A 23,023-nucleotide genomic window follows, 5' to 3' on the forward strand; every position below is an offset into this window, starting at 1 on the left:
ATGTAATGGATTTTTATCTTCAGTTTTTTTTATTAAATCAAGCAAGTGATTTAGTTGTTTGCAAAATCTATATAGAAATAATGTCAAGAGTTTTGAGAGCACGTGTAACTTTTATTTCGTTCTTTTTTTTCACCTCAAATATCAGTAACAAGGGCATTTAACAATTTTCCACTGGTGTTATAAATGGGAAATGGTAATGCAGAATTTAAGCTTGCTCAAACAAAAATAACAGACAATAGGCACCTTTTGGTATCACTTGCCTGATATTATTTGTAGACAAAACCTTTACAAAAGTTTATAATTTTAGCTGGTGACATAAAATCTAGTTCTTTCAGTAACATTATCAGGGCTGACAAGTAAAATCAAGAAGCTAATGTGCTAAGGAAATTACCAAAGATGCATGTTACTATAGCATGACAAATGTCTTGAGTACAGCGAATAAGTTCATTTAACAAATGGGCAAACTACAAAAAAATACATATAGTGAGGGGGGAAAATAGTGCATTACATCAAGCCTCAAATGTAAAGCAATGATTTTTTCAACCTCATGTTTGTCAAGCTTGTCCCTCTAGCTCTTTTTTCTACCTACATAAATTTCAGTGGCATATCTTCATCTTTTCCCCAACAACTCAAATAATTTTCACATCAGAATGTGTTCAAAAATGGAAACATCAATTAAAACAAAAAACACAAGTGACAATTAATTGAGTTCCAATTTTTAAAACAAACAAAAAACACAACACCTTAAGATAAACAACACACACAAAAAGTTCACAATAAATGTATTAAACACATTTTTTTGTTAATTTCAAGACATGTCTTGAAATTGTGATCATTAATGCAGACAGTGATTACAGAAATATGCCAAAAATGTATCACGTTCTTAAACAGCAACTTTAAAGAAACATTCCAGATTAAATAAAATGTAGCTTCTTAGTGGCATACAGTCAGTCACCACAGAAAATGACTGGAAACAAACTAAAATACATTTGGCAATAATACTTACATGGAAAGGCAATCAATTCCCACTTTACTTTTTTTTTTCCTATTCAATATCTTGTTTAGCTCAGAAATGCATATTACAGAAGTAAAAAAATAGCAATTCCCAAATGTTAAAAAACATTGTGGTTCTGCTTGCTTGAATAATTGCCTTCCATAGTAAGTGCATTACTGTAAATCAAATATTTTTCAAAGTGGTTAAGTTGCTTAGGTTCAGATCAATACATGTAATGTTGCTTGCCTGGGAGAAGTAGCTAAGATAGATGAACATAAAACGTTCTTAAATACCTTTACAATAGGGTTTGTCATGAGCAAGCTCTTTTGTTCGTGCCCTCTCTCTCATATAGAGTTGAAACTGTGTTTTTTTTTTCTCTGCATTGTTAGTGTTGTATAATTTGCATTTCCGATATCAGCAGTCATTTCTGCTTCATTCAAGTATATTCTGTTTCTTTAATCTGGTATTTTGTGTAACGCTCTGTTATGGTAGAAAGAAATTGATCCTTTGAGGAATGGATTTGCAGCCCTGTGCAGAGAAGAGTTTCTCCTCCTTAGGAACATACAGCATGGCTTTGGCCACTTCATCCAGCGTTCCCTCATCCGGTTGAAGGCCACGAGCTGCATATGCATCATGTGCACACAGTTTCACATGCCGGTACTCCAGCGGCAAGAATGGTACAAAGAAGTCAATAAGATGGCCTGACATCAGCTCGCTTTGTGCAAAACCTCCTGCACAGGTGAAAAGAAGTTATAATGAAAATTAAAAACATATATAATGAAAATCTCAGACTAAAGACATAAATCTGCATGTATATAGCAGTAAAAGGGGATGAATTTAAATATGCATCATCTCTGAGACATTTGTTCATGTAAAGTTTCCAACAGCACAGCTAATAAAAATATAAAAAATACAAAAATGGTGACCCCATCTCACACAATAGTGAAGAAAAAAAATCATATATGGAAATTAAGCAACCAGATATGTTATGTTATGATGTGTTTGACCGTGTGCAGCTACCTTCTGCCTCCATGGCTTCAGCTCGCAGAAGATGTTCCAAATCTTCCATGCCGATATCTTCCCTATTCTGTCCCGAGTGCCAGAAATCCAGAGCCACCTCATTGATGGCAGCACCACCGATATTGCTAAAGCATGACATTAAGGACACATTAATAACACAAGCCAAATTGTGCGGACATGTTTGGTCAGGCTGTAATACAAATTCATTATGAACATGCAGAAACATTTATGTTATAGTTAATGTATGCATTTTCTGCATAGTATAATTAAACCTGTAGCTGTAATCAGTCACATAAATGTCAGATCAACACCTTTTTACCAAGTTTAGTGTTTTGTTCTTCCCTCATATTTAAAATAGTTTCCTCATATTTCGATGGTTTAATCCAACTTTAAGGTTATTAAAAACAAATATCCCCTCCAGACATCACTTTTGGCCACTACTGTATATCATACATCTACATACACCTTGCAGAACCTGTTATAACTGTTAAACTTATTTATGTGGGCAGTTGCCTAAATTCCTAGAAGAACCATGCTTAAGAACGGCAAGATAAGTGAGTTCCATGGACAACTAATGGCTGTATGAAGCCAACACACCAACCTGAGGAACAGAAATATGGCTCTCCTATAGCTGACCCCATCCACATTATCATAGTGGTCCATGTAGGGCTTTATGGCGTCGATGAGTCCTGGATGAAGCTTTTCTGCCTCATCAAAGATAAAGAGAGTCTGTGGGCACCGCAGAACCATGTCTCGAATGGCTTCTCTCAGTTGGCCCTAGTCGCAAACACACCCACACAAATACAAACACTGACCGTGAAGTTCAGGATCGCCTGACACGTACGTGCATATTTCAAAATTTGGACAGGAAAGAATCAATTGTACACAATGCAATTTCTCTGTTCGCTGAATCAGGTTTTCTAACTGAACAGTCCAAGTGTATCAAGGTTGGATTGCATAATCATACAATCGTACCACAGCTTTAATGGCAGAAGCCCAAATTACGTGATTACATTGGACCCCTGCTTACGTGAGCCTGTTTTTTTTTCCCAAACTAAATATATCCAAGCAGATGAATTATAGTAAAAACAGCAAACATTATACTAATGTTTCAGATTATAATGTAACCAATGATTAAAACTTTGTTTGTAATAAGTGGACTAAATCAACAAACGACTACTGAATCAGACCAGATGACCTGGGCAGCCATGTGCACGTCAACCGTTGAAACTTTGCTCACCTTGTACACGTCCACCAATCTCGCATGAGGGAAGTGGAATGGGGCAATGAACAAACGCACACATTCACTCTTTATACCATCCCGGTAAAGGTTGTCCGCTACTATCCGAGCCACAAAGTTCTTGCCTGTCCCAGACCAGCCGTGAAAGGACAAAGTCAGTGGTTTGTTGGACTCAGGGTTTTTGATGAATCCTTGAATGGCTTTCAGAACCACAGACTGGGCCAGGTGCTGCCCGTGGAGATTCACCTGTAGATCTCTCTCCAATCCTGAACACACATCCATATGCATAGGTCAAGAAAAAAAAAGAAAATGTTTCTTTGTATTCAACAAGATAATATAGCAAATTTTCTATGCACAAAAAGCTCTATCCATTGTTCACAAATTTAATGTTAAGGGTTCTCAGTTTTGACCAGTGTATTTTCATTTGAGGTTGCCAGATCACTTCTTTATAAAAATAATGAATAATTATAATAAAATAATGCATGCACGACATCGATGGCTCTACCTGTGATGTTATTTGTAATCCTACAGTCCCCTGAATCACAGCACTGACCCAGGCTGCAGTACCAAGCAGTCAGCATGCCAGTGTAGTACTGGGGAAACCCTGACCAAATGTTGCCAGTAGGCACTTAAAAGAAGAGTGTTACACAAGTCTGTAGTGGGTTACATTACAGTCAGTACAAATACTGCCATTATTCAAAACGAGACTCTAATACTACAACATAAAATGCATTTTTATTATAATGCATAAAAATAGATTTCATTATTTATTAATAATAAATTCATGCATTATGATATATATAATGAATACACTATTCTGTTAAGTACATATGAAATTTAAACATGTATTTATGCAGCAAAATACACGAAAAAACGTTGTTTATTCAAAATCTATATAACATATTGTACTTTATAACACATCAAATATATCTTAATATATAAATCTATATTATAGCTTTACCTTGTTGTGTCGCATCATCCTGGTGTGGTTGGCAGTCCCCTTCCCATATATTGCAATAGATGTAATTGAAATAATAGGTAGAAACATTTGAAATGCTGTCGAATTGAAAAAAATCGGCATCAGCCGAAACAGCCAGGAGTGAGAGCAAGATTACGATTGAAAACATCGGTGCCGACAGAAATATAGATCTTGCAAAGATTGTAACATTGAGCTATTAGATGTAACTGTAGAGTCCATTTATATATACATTGGAGTCTCATTGACGGCAGGCCGCACAAGAAATGAGACGAGAACTGAAATGAGACGTCACAGTCTTCATTGTAATAGTGTGGAATGAGCGGTAGAAATGGGTTAAAGTGGGCGGTGCTTAGTGCAGTTGAAAAAAAGAAAAGGGTATTTTCCCCCTTTCGTTTTGATCACTCCAATGACTAAAATAAACTAAAATACTATTAAACAATTACGACTACTAAAATATTAAAAATAAATGTAATTTCAGTTAACGTAGCACGTTGGCGTTGTCACGTGGTAACAGTTCAAATTCTAAGCGTTGATCAGTCCGGAGTCCGGACCAACCGCTGCAGTTTAGGGTAACTTTATATTTTTTTCATGCAGTCCAAATTCAGTGTGCTGAATTTGGACAGCATGCTACGTTTACCATTTCTGCCACGTATACAGTATACTAAGAGGTCTGTCTGTCAATGCTAGGTATAAAGGGAAAAAAGCTTTGGTATTTTTATTTTGCCTTATTTCAACGTGCAAATCCTAACATGAAGCCAATTCGACATTATATAATTGACTTGTCAGTTAACAAATACTGTCATATGAATTAGTAAATTATTCTCTCATATAGAAGCAATTAACCCCCATAGATTAGTTCTAAATGCTTGAAGCTTTATTCTGTATCAAAATGCATGCTACCAAATACCTGAAAGGTCTTTAAAGGGTCAACATTGAAAGGTCAACCAACCCACAAATGGATCATATGAGTAAAGCATTTAAAAAAACACAATGAGCTTTGATTTTAATACCACTTTATTGAAGTAATGACACTTTACAAACTTGCACAAAAACTTTGAAAAGATTTAATGACATCAAAAGGGATAAGTGCCTTAAACAGCACAAGAACTGAAGCTCTGGAACAATTCAGAAGAGAACAGCAATGCAGACTGCCATTCTGAAAGAGGGAAAAAGAAAAAGCAGATTTAATATAGAAAACAAACAAACATCAAGGTTCAAATGGTGTCAGTCAACCTCAGACAATATGGAACGGTAAGGGGTATAATCAGCAGATTCATTTGGCAGAATCATGTCATCACAGGTTGCAAGAAACAATAAAGAAATGCATGTGACGCAAGTTATACCTTAATGATTCCATAATTTCTCCCAGAGCAATCCAGGATGATCTTGAGCTCCTAAAAACAGCACACCAGCAGTTAATCGGCAAGTCAACATTTGGCCCCACCTAGGACCTGGGTCTAATCAGTCAATGGCTGCATTTACACTGCAGGTAGGCCTGTCACTAACTACTTGTTGGGATATGTTGTCCCAGAAATAAGTGTAATTGTCATTTATGCCACTGAATATAATGCACATGTTTGCAAACAAACCTGTAAAAAAGCAATTCAGAAGAGAAAGGCAATGCAGTTGACGCCATTCTGTAAAGGAAAAGCAGATTTAAAAACTAAAGCAAACAAAGATCAAGGTCCAAGTGGTGTCAGTTAACCTCAGACAATATGGAACGGTAAGGGGTATAATCAGCAGATTCATTTGGCAGAATCATGTCATCACAGGTTGCAAGAAACAAGAAAAAAAAAATATGTGATGATCATACCTGATACAATGATCTTGCAGAGCAATACTGGATAATCTTGAACACCTTAAATAAATAATAAAACAGCCGTTAATTGGTCACAGAGTAAACATTTGGCCCCATCTAGGACCTGGGTTTAATCAGTTAAAGACTCTCCACATTGTGTGTTCAGGTCAGACATTTGCAAAGCATCACAAAACCCAACTATGGAAGATATTGCACATTTGCAAACAAACCAACCTGTAAAAGTGCATGTCGCATCCAAATCCACATGGTACTATAAAGTCTTCACTGCTGTACCTGTCAATGAGCAGACACCTGTTAGAACAGAAAACTGCCACCATGAGGATCAGGACTTTGACATGTCATGTGACCAGATCAGCCAGAGCTAATATCCATCCTCCATGGTTAAGTCAGTAGATATTCAATTCATCATAATGGTCAATAATCATGTCAGCTGTTAAAGGTTTAAAATACTTACTCATGGGTGATAAATCATCAGCATGTCACAGGGCAGCAGTCCTAAATGAGAAAAATCCATTAACAGTCTATCTTGAGAAAGAAAAAAGGCACACACTTTCTTGGTCTTAATCAGAAGGTTTTATTCATGTCCTCAATGAGATCAGAGACCTGATTCAAACTCATCATGAGACCATTTTAGTTGCCTCTCAAGTCACTTTAACTAGACTTACCCAGAAAACCATTCAGACAGCTGCTGATGACCCACAGCCAGTCAGTAGAGTAAAGAACTGTAAGAAATTGAAACCAGAAATTAGATCACTGTAAAAACATGCAAATCTCAGTTTCTGAATGTTGATGCGTCAGCTAGGAGCGAAAGATATTGCAGTGTTCTACACAGATTTTCAGCTGAACTATTCGTTCAATCACATCATGTACTGGTGCAGTCATGTCAATCTCAAACTCACCAGATAGGATTGAGTCCACGCAGTTCTCATGCTGTAAAGAGAAACCGGAGTAAGACAAGAGCAAGAACTAATGCAGTATTGAAATATAACACTGGTGATGCATCAGCTAGGGGTGAAAGACTTTGGATTTCTGTTCTACATAGAAATTCAGCTGAACTATGCAGTCATCATTTGCATCACAGGAAGTCATGTGCATTATAACATCAGAAGTTAGTACCATGCTCAGCTGATGGCATCTTCATACATCTTGTTCCAGCTTCCTGAGAAACCTGTAATAGTAAACACTATTAGTATAGAGTAAAGAAAGAAACAGATGAGGTCTTAAACCAGCACTGTTTCAGTACAAAGATATCTTTCAGTCTTTTTCAGAGAGATTCCCATTGTTTTATAACACAATCATCACTAACAGAGCATGACTGGCACAGAAAAGGCACAATTTGGGCTTTTTAAAGCTTACCTTTGTTCAACTGCTTTGCACATTCCTATGAACAAAACAATTGGTAGAGATTAACAAAAGAATATTAACACTCAATTCAAACACTGTGCTTCAGATGAGAGATCTTGGTGGTTGCAATTTCATCAGCCTGAACTCAAGAGTAGAATAGAGTCATCATCAGCAGTATTAGAAATGTAAAAACAAAAAAAACCACCTTGGAAATTGTAACTGCTTCAGTTCAGATGCACTCCAGATTCCTGCAAGCACAAAAAAAAAAAAAATTAGCACAACGCTGTAACTAACTGAAGTCTAAAAATAAAAATTGTACAATGCCTCAGAATGAAAATGCTCAGAAATCACTTCTGTCCACTACTCTTATACATGTATATTAATCATAGGCAAACCAAATTCATTAATGCATTTAAAATAAGACTCAAGGTTGATATACCTGCTGTCTGCCACCTTTGCAAAAGTCTCCAGGACACTGGGCCTGGAAAGAAAAATCCATTTTAAAATGTTTTGCATATACACTTAGCCATACACACACGCAGTGTTACACACATCAGAAATGTTGGCATTCATCAGTTATTCTCAGATGTCCCTACCAACATGATCTTCATCATACAAGTAACAAGGTCATGATATACTTAGTCAAAGCAGTTTCAAATGTTAATTGGCATTATACTATTTTTACATTAAAAAAAAAAGGTTTAGAAGCATTAATGCACTTACGCAGTAACCCATTCAGACAGATGCTGATTTACCCACAGCCAGTCACTAGAGTAAACAACTGCAAGAAATTGAAACCAGAAGTTAGACCACTCTAGAAACATGGAAATCTCAGTTTTTGAATGTTGATGCGTCAGCTAGGAGCAAAAGATATTGCTGTTCTACACGGATTTTCAGCTGAACTATTCGTTGAATCAATCACATAACGTACAGGTGCAGTCATGTCAATCTCAAACTCACCAGATAGGATTGAGTCCACACAGTTCTCATGCTGTAAAGAGAAACCGGAGTAAGACAAGAGCAAGAACTAATGCAGTATTGAAATAAAACACTGGTGATGCATCAGCTAGGGGTGAAAGACTTTGGATTTCTGTTCTACATAGAAATTCAGCTGAACTATGCAGTCATCATTTGCATCACAGGAAGTCATGTGCATTATAACATCAGAAGTTAGTACCATGCTCAGCTGATGGCATCTTCATACATCTTGTTCCAGCTTCTTGAGAAACCTGTAATAGTAAACACTATTAGTATAGAGTAAAGAAAGAAACAGATGAGGTCTTAAACCAGCACTGTTTCAGTACAAAGATATCTTTCAGTCTTTTTCAGAGAGATTCCCATTGTTTTATAACACAATCATCATGAACAGTGTATGACTGGCACAGAAAAGGCACTTTGTATAAGCTTAAAAAAAAAAAAAAAAAAAAAGGCTTACCTTTGAGTTCAGATGCATTGCACATGTTCCTATGACAAAAATAAAATTGGTGAAGATAACTGACAAAACAACATCACATACTTAATTCAAACACTGTGCTTCAGATAAGATATCTTGGTGGTTGCAATTTCATCAGCCTGAACTCAAGAGTAGCAAATGGAGTCATCATCAGCACTATTATAAATACGAAAACACTTCATATTAAAAAAATACCTTCGACACATCGTAACTACTTCAGTCCAGATATGCTCCAAATTCCTGCAAGCAAAAAAAGAAAGTGATCACAACGCTGTGACTAACATTGAAGTCTCAAATAAAAGCCTTGCAATGCCTCAGCGTAAAGATTCTCAGAAATCACTTCTGTCCACTACTCTTATACAATTTATTTAATCATAGGCAAAACAAATATCCACCGAGTTTAAAACAAGACTCAAAGTTTATATACCTGCTGTCTCCCGCCTTTGCAAAAGTCTTCAGGACACTGGGCCTGGAAAGAAAATAATCCATTTTAAAAGATTTCGTATAGAACACTTAAAAGGCACATAAAATATAGTTATACATGTCAGAAGTGTTGGCATTCATCAGTTATTATCAGATGTCCCTACCAACATAAATCTTCATCATACAAGTAACACGAGGTCATGATGTACTTATGTCAACGCGGCTTTAAAGTTCATTTTAACAATTAAACCTTAGTTAATTGTTATCGTCATGCAAAAAACGTTTTCCTTGAGGAATATTTATGAAAAAAAAAGGCAATTTAGAAGCATTTTAATGCTCATTCGAGGCCTAAACCACGTGGATCACACTTCGAATTAACAAGCGATTTTTGTATCCATATATTGCATGCATTGAAACAAAAACACAATCATAATCAAAATAAACAAATCTATATCGAATTTCCATCGTAAACGTTGAATAAGCATTACTGCGCTGAAGTGAAGACTACATTACCTTCTCTGAGGAGCGAGGCGGAAGAATGAGACCGAGTAAATGCGTCGGTTTGCATTTTATACTGTAACAGCGCAATGGTTTCTGGGAAATTCCTTTGCTCACACTGACACAAGATGGCGCTACAGTGCCTTTTGCGTTCATTGAGTTCTTACTGGCACATTATGTCCATTACGAGAATTCGGATCAATGCTAAAAAGAAACATTAATATTAACTAATTTAAATGGCCAAATCTTATACTAAGTGTAGCACCAGTGATTGATTAGGTATCTACTGAGAATGACAGTCAGATAATGTTCCTTTTAATGGATCTAATAAATATCATTTTGATCAATAAACCCCGATAATTTTCAATGACTTTTAGAATAACTGGATAAGATTTTTTCTTAAAGCACTTTAAAAAGACTGCATCCACATTCTAGCCATTCTAGCCAATATTTTAGAGCAAAGTAAAATGTGTTTTCAATGTTGGTCACCTGCATGAGAGTTATTTTTCACCCATTCTGTTTGTGTGCAGAACAAATTTCCATGAACACTTATCTTGAGAACAATCACTTAAGTTTTGTATACAGCATAGGTGTATAGACTAGAGATATCTTCCTCCCGTAACTGTAACAAATCCTTCCCTAGTAGCAGGTCAAAATGACCCACGTCCCCCAATTTACACTTTGTTTTGTCCAGAGCTTACATAATTTCATTTTGCTGTAATTTTTTTCTATTTTTGAATGAAAATTGTTTTGGAGATTTTTGTTATTTGTCTTCTTATTTACCTTTATTTTACTAGATTTTTATCAATAAATAATTTAAGCAGATTCTTTCAACTTATATTTTCCATTTGTGTGGTGTGAAAAAATGTAGAATTGTGTTCTGCATTGGGCATGTTCTATAATCTCCTGCTTTCATTTTTGATGAGTTTGTTCTGTTTGTTTGTTCTATTATTTTTCATTTTTCATAATCCTCACATTCTAGTAATTCCTATAGGGGTCAAAATGACCTGCGAGTGAGGTATTTGTTACTCTTTTTTTATTTCAACCACATAAAGTTCGCAAATCCAGTCAATTTTTTTTGTGTGCGCCAGTCCTAAGGTCTTGGACCACTCTGATGAACACTTTTTTTTTTTTTATATAATTAATTTTGGGTCAAAATGACCCGAGGAGAAGATGAGGGTAAAGGTTATAACAAACATATGCTGCATATACAAACTGCATATGTATTACTTGCGCTGATGAAAAAGGTTTCCGCACATTTTGACCAAAAACTTTTCAAGTCATTCTGATTTACATCATTTCTAAAAAAGTTTTTTAAACACTAATTTCTAGTCGCTGGAAAAAATGCTTGTAGTTTTTAAAATAATAATAAAGTGCAAGTAAGCACCTACACCTAAAATAAAATCACAGACAGCATCAATCGAGTCTGGATGTCTGGAACAAGAAATGCATTCAACCTTTTCACACAAATTGGTCTCACTGAGATTTAATATTATATTTTGATACATGGAAATCTGGTACAATCAATTGTCAGGCAAAGAAAATATTTTTTGGGATTGCCTCTGTAAAGCAATACTAGGCGAAAGTGAACTTTACTGCATATGGCAAGGCCTCAGATTTACCACAGAAGATGAAGAGCATAATGGCTTTCTAAGCTATAACAGTGATAATGTTTTGACAGTTTTGCTCATATTGCATGTAAAAAAAAAAGGATAATACATTTTGATTTTGCTTGTTGCAAGTGTTACACCATGTATATAGACGTCATTCCACGTATTCATCAAGAGTAAAAGCTGTCCTGAGTGACTCGATGTGTCTACTGCCTGTTTATATCATTTTACCTTCAAGAAGAGAATCAAATCTTCATGATACATGACTATACGAAACATATTTATTTGGATTAAAACGTGACATTTCACAGAAAGAGAGATTGCAGGGCAATTTGTGATAACGTTGCTTAACCTCAGCAGTAGAAGCACAGATTTGTCGAATGGTTTTATTGTGCACCATTACGATTTCCTACTGGACAGTCTTAGTTTATACTAAGTTGATAAATTATGTGGACAGTCAAGCAGCATTCTATAAAAAAGCATATCAAATCATTCTCAAAACCAAAAAAATAATTATTGGAATGGATTATAACCATGGCAAAGGTGTCTCAAATTTCAGCCCCATGTTGTAAATGGTACATTTTGCCCATTGTGGCTTTTGTAGCATAAAACTGTGTCTCTTAAAAGGCTGATGATGGAGTAGAACATAAAGGGAATGGTTGCCGTCAAGTATGTATATTTCAACAGTTACTATTGCCCTAGAGAAAGAAGAAAAATGGAAAACAAGAATATATCATATCTTCTATATATAAATAGCTGGAGCTAGCAGTATGTGAACCAAGTTCTCTTTTTGTTTACTTTGTAATTCCACCGTTAAGGCTTTTCGAACATTAAGATACAGCCTTCAATCCTCAGTCCGCTGCTTCCCTGAGATACAGAACGCTGTAGTTTTCAGTTTTGTTCGATAGAAACACCTCAACCCCTCAGAAGCGAAAGAGACAGACGTCCAGTGGGATCGTTCTTCTTTTGCCGAGACGAGAGCGCTTGTTTGATTCGTGATGCTGAAGGGCTTCTGATCACGTCTTCTTTGTGTTTGTGGTGTTTTTTCTTCCTCAAGGGGTGGTAGAGAGGTGCAAGTGTTGAACTAGCGAGCAGGGAGGTTTTCTTTTTATTTGTATAGATTATTTAAGTTTGTATTTTCTTCTTGTTATTCGTTCAAACTTTGAAAATGCAAAGCTGTAAGGGTTCATTCATCAGTCATTCCAAGGCTGAATAAGAAAAGTGGTTTGCGAGAGAGTTCTGTTTTCTAGACTCTGTGGTTTTGGAAACGGCCTCAGTGTCGTTGCGATGCTAGTCGCTTCAGGAGAGGCTCGTCGTAGACCCAGCATTCACCGTCCTCGTGAAACAGCTGCAGGGAAACAAACAAATCACACATTAAACATAAGCACTGATCTGAAAGCAAGCCACTTCAGTTCATGCGAATTGTGAAATAAGATGGTTCAGGTTCATTACATTAGAGCACATTTTAATATCTCCAGAGAACATTTCATCCAAATAGTTTCTGCTAAAAAACAAGATCCAAATCTGCTTCATTTTCACGTTCAACATTTTTGTTCTGAAACATTTTGATGCCAATGTCCCTCAAATATGATAATTGCCTATGAGTGAGCCCCTTCTTAATACAAAAAGACAACAACATATAGTAATTTATATAGACCCATTTATTATATGTGAGAAAAATATATTATATTATAAGGAAAATTATAAATTTGTATGTATACATATAAATACATATTGATTTGATTGCATATAACACACAGTTGCAATCAGAATTATTCAGTATTCAATAATAGTTTACTGATGAAATTTTGATCTCTGCAGCAAAATGTCTTGCAGGTCAAGGGGGATGAAGAATTTTGATTGCAACAGTATATATATGCAAACATATATTCAAAAATAAATAAACATGATCTTTATAATATATAGAAAATATAAATATATAATCGTAACACTTTACAATAAGGTTTCATTTTAGTTGTTAAACTTTATGTATTAAAGTTAATGTAAATTTCAACATACTATTACATTTTTAAAATCAAAAGTTGTATCGGTTAACATTAAATGCAATGTGAACTAACATTAACAAACAATTAACGACTGCATTTTATTAAATAAAATAAAAACTGTAACAAATGTGTTGCTCATTGTAAGTTGGTAATCCATTAACTAATGTTAACAAATGAGACCTTATTGTAAAGTGTTACCGATATAATGTATCTTTATAATGTCTATATTAAATAATATTTAAAATATGAATAGATTTCCAAAAGTTACACAACAAATATGTATATAACTTTAACAATAATAAAAATAATAATAATATCTTTAACATCCCTTTACGGCCCTCGGTTTGAAAACCCATGTTAGAAAATCTCATAACTGTAACTTGTAACTGTAAATGAGGCCAACATCCTTATTATTTGATTAGAGCTCAATAGTGCGGCTCTAGATATGAACAGAATGTTCCTTTATGAAACATTTTGATTGATTTGCTTATGCTTTACGCATTTTACAATGTTTAAATCCATTTCCCAGATTTCACCCAAAAATCAGCTTAGTACAAGTAGTTTACATCCAGTCTGGCAACAACAGACAGGCCTACCATGAGCTCAAATGTTAAACAAAGGTATATGCTTCTATAGAAACCATAAGTCAATGTGATTTTAACTTCATTTTACAAAAAAAATTTGTTTAATTGCTGAGTTGGTTGGTTTGGTAAAAAGTTGAAGTATGTTTAGAGTAAATGAATTTGAAAAACTGTCAGGCACTGTTGAGCTCTATAAACATCCAGCTATTCGCATCATAACGCTCGGCTTAAGAACATGCTTTAATAAGTAACAGGAACCAATTAAGGAGCATTTATCAGAGTCACTTATCAGAGTCTCATTATTTCTCACAGCATATTTCCCTTCCAAATGTGTGTGTACATAAGCACACTCACTCTCGTCTCCCATTGCATTTCATTCTCCTTTCTCTCTCTGGCCTCCGCCCTCTGCTTCTCCTCTAGCCTGTGTTTGGCTTCCGTCGCAGCATCAATGTCCTTGAGTTTCAGGTTCACTGTCACGTCCTTCCACAAACTGACAGCCAGACAGAGAAAAAAAACAACGGTCTGCATCAGATCATCTCACAGAGGTACCCAAGCAGAAAAAAAACATGGCTTCAGCAGGTCCCCAGAGGAGCCGTATCACAAAAATAGCCTTTTGAAGATCAGCGAATAAATAAAGTGCAACCGGGGTCCAAAAGTCCATTAGTGAAAATGCTGGTATTTTGCATTTTTCTCATTTAATGCAGTTTATTCCATTACAAATAGTATTATTAGAATAGCAATTTTAGTATAAAGTTGAATTGAATTGGTTTCATCCCCTTTTTTGTAGTCCCCTAGTATGTGCAAAAGAAGAACACCTGACCTTCTGTGCAATCACACATCTACTCTAAAAATGTACTTATTTGATAAGTGACCTAGAAATGGTGCAGGACTTAAAATATGTCTTGTTTATTACACACAATAACTTTTAATGAAAAAAAATGGTCTATAGCCAGATTTAAATTTCAACCACAGATTTTCCAAATCACTTTACAAACCCTCCCATATCAAGTGGAAACATATGAAACATTATTCAGTAATACAAATTAGATTTAAAACCCAGAAGGATTAAAGTTCATTCTTAAATGCATACATTTAAATGCGTTTTTTAAGGCTGGTTTCCCATGACTTGTCACAGAGTCAAGCCCAAGATTAAAAAGTGTTTGAATCTGCAACGTGGCTCAAGAGAAAATGGACTTTAGAGGTGTTTCATGTTGCGGCAAATCCTGTTTCAGAGTCTTTTTAAAGAAGACAATATTTAGAAAGCAAGAGAAAAATCTGGCCTACACACCTTCTGGATTCATACTCCAACTGGTCCTCCAATTTCCGCACCTTCTTCTTAACAATGCCCAGTTTCTTTGTGTCAATGAATTCTGCATTTTCCTGAGAGGGAAGCAACTATGTTACTTTAATTTTATTCTTGAATGTACTTCCTTTTCTTGTTTTCTAGGGTTCAGACTTACCCCGGTGGCCCATTTTGAATACATCACACCATTCCACTCTCCCTCTATGGAGCAGTATGACTTCTTATCATTGGGAGCACTAAAGGAAGGACAATAATATGAGGATATAATTAAATATTCTCTACTAATATGGATATTAATCTTCACATATCAGATGCTTAATGCATTTGAATACAAATTAGATTTCTTTCGGCATGAATTTACCATAATAACTATAGAAAACACTGTGCTTTACCGCTTTTGTGCTTAGATTTGTCAAAATCTGAAATTCATGTCCTAATCTGAAATTTATCAGGTGGTTTGATTAAGTGATATTTATTTATTTAAAATCTGTTGACTTTATCTCATAAACACTGCTTTTATAGCAGCCCATGAGCAAGTTTATGGAAAGTAACACTTTGACTTACAATATCTCAGCAGTTATCCTGTGCTTCTTTCCTCCATAGAAGGGTTTGGTGTGGAAAACTATATTGGCACTGTAGCCAGATTTGGAACAGGAAATATTGCATTCCCCACCCAGCTCAACCCAAGGAACAGTGAGGATTGACCTATAGGAGCACAGAGAGATGGGTGAGATGCCTCCTTTGCCTCTAGAAATCTCAAATACATCAGTTTGTTAAAAGTGATAGAATCAAACAATGCTTACCTCCCGTAGCCATTGGGAAAATTAAGAATATAGTGTTCATCATATTCAAGACAAGACACACAACCTACAGCAGACAGGAGAGGGCAATTAAGCACAGCAATAGAACTGATGTTTATTAATCATAACCTAACCATGTCCTTGATTACCTTGACCAATGTTATGGACACCAATTGACATTCCAAGGAATTTCGATTTCGTCCAGATGTGGGCGTTGAATTGGATTTTCTTGCTGTAACACTCAGCATAAAACGCAGATACTGCAAAATGAGATTGGAGTCAGAAAATGTTCCAAAAGTCACAACTGATTATTGCATTTTATAACAAAGTATAAAATTGTGTGAAAAACACTTAATTGTAATTATTTTACTTTTTAGTACCAAAAACAGATTTAAGGAAATCTCCGGTAACTTTTACATTGGATCTATTTTCTTCCACTGGTGACGATAAATTAAATTAGTTAGGCATACTATTGCTCTCTGGGATACATTTAGTGATTAGTTAGTTGAGCACTTACTAGGAGGGTGGTGAGAAACCTGCTCTGCCACAAATGACACACTGTTTTTGCTACTCCACGGCACTGGCCCATCTGATACAGACTCCTAAAAAGACAGACAGTGAGAGAGGGAGAAAGACAGAGAGAGCAAAAGGAAATTTCAATACAAATCTGTTATAGAATGTAATGCATCTTTGTATTTTGAGACCTACAAACACACTCACAGTAGCAGCAGGGTCCTCTGTTTCGAAGGGCAGGTCCCAATGACAGAAGAACACCTCGCCCAGAATGGGGTTGTAGGGCTTCTTGGCCACAGATCCTTTCCGACCAGCGTGAAAGGCAGAGAGGTACCACTTTACAACCTGCACCATGCGGTCCCTTGGATCCTGCTGCTCTGCAATACTACAAAAAATGACAGAGAAATCAATCACAAGATTAGTGCTCAAGTATTAGTATTTAGAAGGACGAAAACTTAGCAGTGCTTCATAAAAAAATTAGTTCATCATGATTAGACACAAGTAGTAAATCAAATGAGTTGCGAGCCCAGGTGAAACTAGTGATATTGCGGAAGCTATTTGAAACTGTAGCTTGTCAAACTACAAGCTGCTCATAATTCATAGTAATTTGAGTAGTAGTTAAGTCATTAGCTTCCATAGCTTAACAAAAGGTACCTAAATACAGTGCATAAGAGATTAAATTAGATAAAACAGCATTTATTTCTCTACAAAAAAGACTGTAAAGTGATTACAATTAAGTGACGATTTTTTAACCAGTTTTTTTAAATTAAAGGCCCGTTCACACCAAGGACGATAACTATAAAGATAACGATAAAGATATAATTCTAAAAATCGTTCTCCATATTAAAGAATAACAGAGTTCACACCACAACTATAACGATAAAGATATGAGGAACGATATCGTTGGGATCACTTTCAGAACGATTTTTTCCAGCTGTCGAACGATAAAACACTGACAGCCAATCAGAATCCATTCTAATTTAAAGGTCTCGCGCATTTAAAATGGATCTGGATCATCCGGGCGCGCGCGTGCTTAGAAAAAAAAGACCGTTATCGGTCGCTGGTGTGGACGCATATATAGTTATCTTTATCGTTATCTTTATAGTTATCGTGCTTGGTGTGAACGGGCCTTAACAGTCTGAAACAATCAACTTGCTAAAATGAATCATACTTTTATTTCAGAGAGCAAAAATATTCTTGTTCTGCTTGTTCTGAAAATATTCCGCTTCTGGTTGAAAAAAACCCAGCTTAGCTACTGTCAAGCTACTCAATAATGACAGCGGCGCTGTCATCATTTATCTCATCAGAATCATAAGTCCATATGGTAGAACAGATGTGAGATCTATACAAGACAGGACGAGCATTACCTTACAAACAAATCCGGGTGTGCAAAGAAATCTGCATACATTTCCAGCAACGACCTCCGCTCCAAGATAAATGTCGGCAAGACGACCTTTGAGGATGACAAAGATGGATTGCAGGCAGAAATTATAGGGAAAAAAGAGAGATTATGAAAGAGAGAAGGCTGTTTGTTTACCTTGGTGAGATCCATGCCAAGTCGCACTTGAGACAGCAGATGCATGATGACACTTTTGTGTTCTTCAACAGATTCACCTTCGCCGTCATCATCTCTCTCATCGTGACTGTCAAACTGATCTAAGAAAAATACACAGCAACCAATGAACTTGGAAAACAGCAAATTGCACAACTCTTTACGTTCATTTAAGACTTTATTTAACTCATTTAAGACTGTGCTTGAGAGGATACTCGACAAAACTTTTGGTATTTTGGCATAATTTTGTGTGTTTGTTCGTTCTGTCTGAAGCGGCTTTCTGTACGCATGAGTCATGTGTGTGTGTCACACAGACAGGAGATTCACAGACACGCGGTCGTACCGCACTGCGTTCTCTTTTTGTGTCTTATTGCTCTTCAATGGTTTAAAAGCATTTGCATGAAAAAGAGTGTGGTCATATAATGTAACGCAAGCCTAAGGATGATGAGAAAAAACAGATGCTGCGTTAATTGCATTAAATATATTTTTTTTATTAATCGCATACGTTAACGTGTTAATTTTGACAGTCCTGAATATAATATTACACTACACAGGCATATGTGTTTATATGATGAGATGTGGATAGATAGATAGATAGATAGATAGATAGATAGATAGATAGATAGATAGATAGATAGATAGATAGATAGATAGATAGATAGATAGATAGATAGATAGATAGATAGATAGATAGATAGATAGATAGATAGATAGATAGATAGATAGATAGATAGATAGATAGATAGATAGATAGATAGATAGATAGATAGATAGATAGATAGATAGATAGATAGATAGAGTGAAGTGTGTCTTTTCACTTTTAACACCAGCATCAAATAAAAAGTCACTAGACAAAACACAATATTTGCTCTGATTCATTTTGGGAAACTTAATTGTGAAGGATTTGTGTGTGTGTTTTGTGTACCTGCATCAGTGGTGCCGTTCGACATGGAGGAGTTTATTGATTCGTTGGTGTCTGGCCGTTTCAGGGCTGTGCTGTCTTTACTGTTCACAGCAGCTGTTCTGTTTGGACTGCACAGAGACACAAGAATAATGTCAGTTTAATCCAGAAATAAATATGTAGCGATGTAAGACAGTGTTTGTGTGTGTGTATTGTAAGTGAGTCCGTGTACGGTTTTAATTCGGTCAGTGTGGTTTGCAGTAAACAGTGCGGGGGAGTGTGAGTGTTTATCTCAAAGCAGTATTACTTAATGTGTGTGTGGGCCGGTGCTACTATAATTTACTTGTGCAGCAGTATTTCAATGACTTTTAATTATATATAAGTGTGTGTTTGCATGTTTTATGTTTTGTTTTGATGCAGTATTTGTTTATGTACACTACTTATACTATTCAGTGTTTCAGTGTGGTGTGTTTAACTCACTCTGTGCAGTGTTTCGGTGAGGTGCTGTTCTGATAAAACTCATCGGCGTCATAAAACTCATCTTCGCTGCTGGAATAGGAGAAGTCAGGAACAGTGTGGGGCGGTACGTTCATGTGACTGGGAGAAGTCACGCTGCTGCTGGGAGCTGAAGGACCACTCCCTAAAACCACAGGAAGGAAATTAAATCAATAAATGTGAGAATAAATATGAATGTGCTGAGGAACTATGACTAACCACACTCATTTACACAACACCACAGCAGACGGTCAGTATATCATCTGTTATGGGTTGAGGTTTTATGATTTTGCATATGTGGCTGGCATGTGGGCTTCAAATAAACAGCATGGCCGATAAGCTCATCTACACGCTTAGTAATATATTACTAAGCTGATTTCACAAGCACAAGCTCTGATTGTTAAAAATCACACTGACAGTGTGAAATACACTTTTTTTTTTGTTTAGGTTTAATTATTGGACCCAAAAAAGCAACAGATTTTTAAACTCAATTTAAGACAATGACTGCATGAACATGCATATTCAATTAATCCTTAAAAGAAAAAATTCATGCCCACCCTAAATGTCAATCACTCGTATGCAAATACTTTAAATGTCCACCAATGACATCACTCTCATCAGCCTCAATTCACTAATGACACTTTGTTAAAAAAAAACATGGTCGCACTTTACATATTAATATTCTTCATGTTAATATGTAATTATATAATAAAGTGCCACTAAATATTAATGAAAAACATGTAATTGTTTTATATATTTTAATTTAAAAATAATATTTTTTTTTAGCATGATGCATTTATTATTGTTATTATTAGATGTAAAAGTATTATTAGATTTTATAATTGTACATATTAGAGGAATATGTTTTATTAGATTTTATTCATTTATTTATTTTTATTATTGGAATAATTGAGGACATTAACATCTTTAAAAATGGTAATAATTACAATACAATTGTAAGTTTTTCAGGAATGTAAAACCAAAACAGAAAATGGCTAGTAAAACACAATATACATGCATATAATTGTAATGCTGTCAGGCTAATAAATAAAATGGTTGGCTGTGTTAAACCAAGACTGTTCAGATGCTTAACGAAGTCCAATTAAATCAGCCCTGCCTACAATGCAAGCACTTTCGGCATGAATATAAATGGAAATCCTGATTCACAGTCTGCACGTTTGAGCTCTTGACTGTTTTATGTGTATTTTCCTGCAATGCTGTCCAGAGTGCTACCGATCGGCTGTGTTTTTGCTGAGCTCAGCTCTTCCTGCACCGCCTCAGCAGAAGCTGGACTCTCTAAGCCCCTGTATCCAGCACTAATAGCAGTCAGGGGAAAACAGCCTGACTGCAGAGAGAACAGCCTGCATCCCCACTGCAGCGGAATACTACGGGAATACTGCTTTCTACTCACATTAAAAGGAGGCATTATATATATATATATATATATATATATATATATATATATATATATATATATATATATATATATATATATACAGTGCTATGCATAAGTTTAGACACCCATGCTAAAGTTGACTAAAAAGAGGAATAAAAAATCATCTTTTGGAAATTGAACTTAATGCCTTAATTTAAAAAATTAGGAAAAATCCAACCTTTAAGGACACCAACTTTCTTTGTGAATGAATAATGTATCGTAAATAAATAAATGTTCTTTCTTAAAATACAGGGTGCATAAGTCTGGACACACCTATGTTAAATTCCCATAGAGGCAGGCAGATTTTTATTTTTAAAGGCCAGTTACTTCATAGATCCAGGATACTATGCATCCTGATAAAGTTCCCTTGGCCTTTGGAATTAAAATAGCCCCACATCATCACATAGCCTTCACCATACCTAGAGATTGGCATGGAGTACTTTCCATAAGATTATCTCTCAATGCAAATCAAACCAGCTATTAGGCTAACTGAAATAAAACCATGTTTTTTTAATTAAGGCATTTAATTAAGGCATTAAGTTCAATTTCCAAAAGATGATTTTTTATTCCTCTTTTTAGTCAACTTTAGCATGGGTGTCTAAACTTATATATTCAAGTCACGAGTAAAGTAATGGATTAATTTTAAATTTACAACAAAATGTGTGTTACTTTTTCAAATAAGTAGCGCAAGTTACTTTGTTTTCCCATGTATTGACTGACACCTCCTCTGTCCCCATGTTGAGAGAAAGTAGGAGTAAGTGCAAAGGCGTTGTGTGCGCTGTATAAACATGAAGGTAATTGTAGATCTAGAGACTAAATGTGAGCACACACACACACACACTCATCCCACTTGCAAAAAAGCAGATTCAGTATTCCTCAAAATGAAAAAAAGCAGTGAACTATTAAGCAAACCTGAATAATTAAAATGTTAAATAATACATAATTTATGTATTTAATCCCACTTTATTAACCAATGTCTGTGCTGTTGACCTTCGATGATCCAATTCAACCATAATAACAAGCAAAAATGACTTTAGTTCAACATCATGTTTCTTTTTTTTTTATTGCTGAAGTAAGTGTTGATCTTTCCTCTCCTGTGTCATTTCACTTGTGGTGTGAAAGGGATTTGACATTTTTTTCTAAGATAATAAGTTTCCCTCTAGATTTATGTGTTTATTTCCACGACTGTTGGTTCGTACCTGTGCTGTTGGGAGTGGGAGTCTGAAGGCTACCCATCACCGTGACAACAGGGCCCATGGGTAAAGAAGAAGGCCTCTGTTCCGTTTTACACACCTGAGCTCCATCTATGGATGAACACACACCCTTCATATGCTCTTGGCCCGAAAAATGCACACAATATTTGCAAACCAAATCTAATTTCAGAGTTTCCAAATCAGTGGACTCCAAGAGGCGTTCAAAATAAGCACATACAACATTATTAAGAAATGAAATGCAGAGAGAGAGAGAGAGAGAGAGAGAGAGAGAGAGAGAGAGAGAGAGAGAGAGAGAGAGAGAGAGTGAGAGAGAGAGTGAGAGAGAGAGTGAGAGAGAGAGTGAGAGAGAGAGAGAGAGAGAGAGAGAGAGAGAGAGAGAGAGAGAGAGAGAGAGAGAGAGAGAGAGAGAGAGAGAGCTCACCTGTGGGTAGAGTGGTCTGCGTTGGCATGGCACTGACTACAGAGGGGTTGAGAGGGGTAGGCTGGAATACCCCATCCACTGGGTTTATGGTGCTCTGCAGAGAACCACAGACATGATACAAAACACAGCTCTCATAGGAAAACATGTTATAAATACCCCCTCTCATAGGAGTTTTCACTCTCAATGCCCAACCCAACTATCACAGAAATCCTCAGGGGGACTTTAAGGGCTGAATTTCATTTACAGTGTTTAAAGTGTTTAAAAGGATAGTTAACCAAAATATGACAATTCTGTCATTATTTATTCACCCTAATGTGGTTCTAAACCTGTATAACTTTTCCTTCTATATAAAACAAAAGATGGATGCTCTTTGAAAGTGTAATGAATCAAGAGTGACCAGGATACACTTTTTCCTTTTGAGT

General features: G+C 35.9%; 2 protein-coding genes and 1 long non-coding RNA gene across 7 annotated transcripts in view; all 3 read right to left on the minus strand.

The window, feature by feature from the left end:
- Positions 1-94: 94 nt before the first annotated feature.
- On the minus strand, positions 95-4,543 carry tor3a (torsin family 3, member A). The gene is made up of 6 exons (XM_081349753.1): positions 4,216-4,543; positions 3,760-3,882; positions 3,255-3,520; positions 2,616-2,791; positions 2,015-2,139; positions 95-1,725 (listed from the first exon to the last, which is right to left on the minus strand). Exons 1-6 carry the CDS (start codon positions 4,379-4,381, stop codon positions 1,478-1,480), a joined length of 1,104 nt encoding a protein of 367 aa, XP_081205879.1. The 5' UTR covers positions 4,382-4,543; the 3' UTR covers positions 95-1,477.
- Positions 4,544-5,229: 686 nt separating this feature from the next.
- LOC308681141 lies at positions 5,230-9,818 on the minus strand. Of its 2 annotated transcripts, none has more exons than XR_014028987.1 (19): positions 9,786-9,818; positions 9,277-9,318; positions 9,045-9,089; positions 8,832-8,860; positions 8,574-8,625; positions 8,357-8,387; positions 8,120-8,177; positions 7,836-7,877; positions 7,602-7,644; positions 7,409-7,433; positions 7,169-7,220; positions 6,952-6,982; positions 6,718-6,774; positions 6,507-6,547; positions 6,266-6,325; positions 6,047-6,091; positions 5,823-5,870; positions 5,577-5,627; positions 5,230-5,389 (listed from the first exon to the last, which is right to left on the minus strand). It is a non-coding gene; the product is annotated as an uncharacterized lncRNA (long non-coding RNA). The 2 variants fall into 2 exon arrangements; XR_014028988.1 differs by having other exon boundaries at positions 6,266-6,343; positions 9,786-9,817.
- Positions 9,819-10,812: 994 nt separating this feature from the next.
- The window catches only part of osbpl9 (oxysterol binding protein-like 9), a 30,815-nt gene continuing 18,604 nt past the window's right edge, over positions 10,813-23,023 (minus strand). For all 4 annotated transcript variants that reach the window (XM_081349738.1, XM_081349739.1, XM_081349740.1 and 1 more), the window contains 15 exons: positions 22,602-22,695; positions 22,166-22,270; positions 19,517-19,676; positions 19,061-19,167; positions 18,121-18,239; positions 17,951-18,036; positions 16,791-16,968; positions 16,588-16,672; positions 16,220-16,330; positions 16,074-16,137; positions 15,835-15,975; positions 15,428-15,506; positions 15,256-15,347; positions 14,322-14,457; positions 10,813-12,728 (listed from right to left, as the gene is read on the minus strand). In XM_081349738.1, the coding sequence (XP_081205864.1) occupies positions 12,654-12,728; positions 14,322-14,457; positions 15,256-15,347; positions 15,428-15,506; positions 15,835-15,975; positions 16,074-16,137; positions 16,220-16,330; positions 16,588-16,672; positions 16,791-16,968; positions 17,951-18,036; positions 18,121-18,239; positions 19,061-19,167; positions 19,517-19,676; positions 22,166-22,270; positions 22,602-22,695 (1,632 nt within the window). In that variant the 3' untranslated portion in view covers positions 10,813-12,653. The remainder of the gene's footprint in view (positions 12,729-14,321; positions 14,458-15,255; positions 15,348-15,427; positions 15,507-15,834; positions 15,976-16,073; positions 16,138-16,219; positions 16,331-16,587; positions 16,673-16,790; positions 16,969-17,950; positions 18,037-18,120; positions 18,240-19,060; positions 19,168-19,516; positions 19,677-22,165; positions 22,271-22,601; positions 22,696-23,023) is intronic.

Source organism: Scardinius erythrophthalmus (genome assembly GCF_964197995.2).
Source record: "Scardinius erythrophthalmus genome assembly, chromosome: 20".
NCBI classification, from domain to species: Eukaryota; Metazoa; Chordata; class Actinopteri; order Cypriniformes; family Leuciscidae; genus Scardinius; species Scardinius erythrophthalmus.

Excerpts from the sequence above, each read along its gene's own strand:
- tor3a (XM_081349753.1), bottom strand. The coding sequence starts at position 4,381 with ATGTTTTCAATCGTAATCTTGCTCTCACTCCTGGCTGTTTCGGCTGAT. Across the intron at positions 2,140-2,615 it reads GCCATATTTCTGTTCCTCAG|CAATATCGGTGGTGCTGCCA; the intron begins GTTGGTGTGTTG and ends GTCATGCTTTAG. Across the intron at positions 1,726-2,014 it reads TGAAGCCATGGAGGCAGAAG|GAGGTTTTGCACAAAGCGAG; the intron begins GTAGCTGCACAC and ends TCACCTGTGCAG.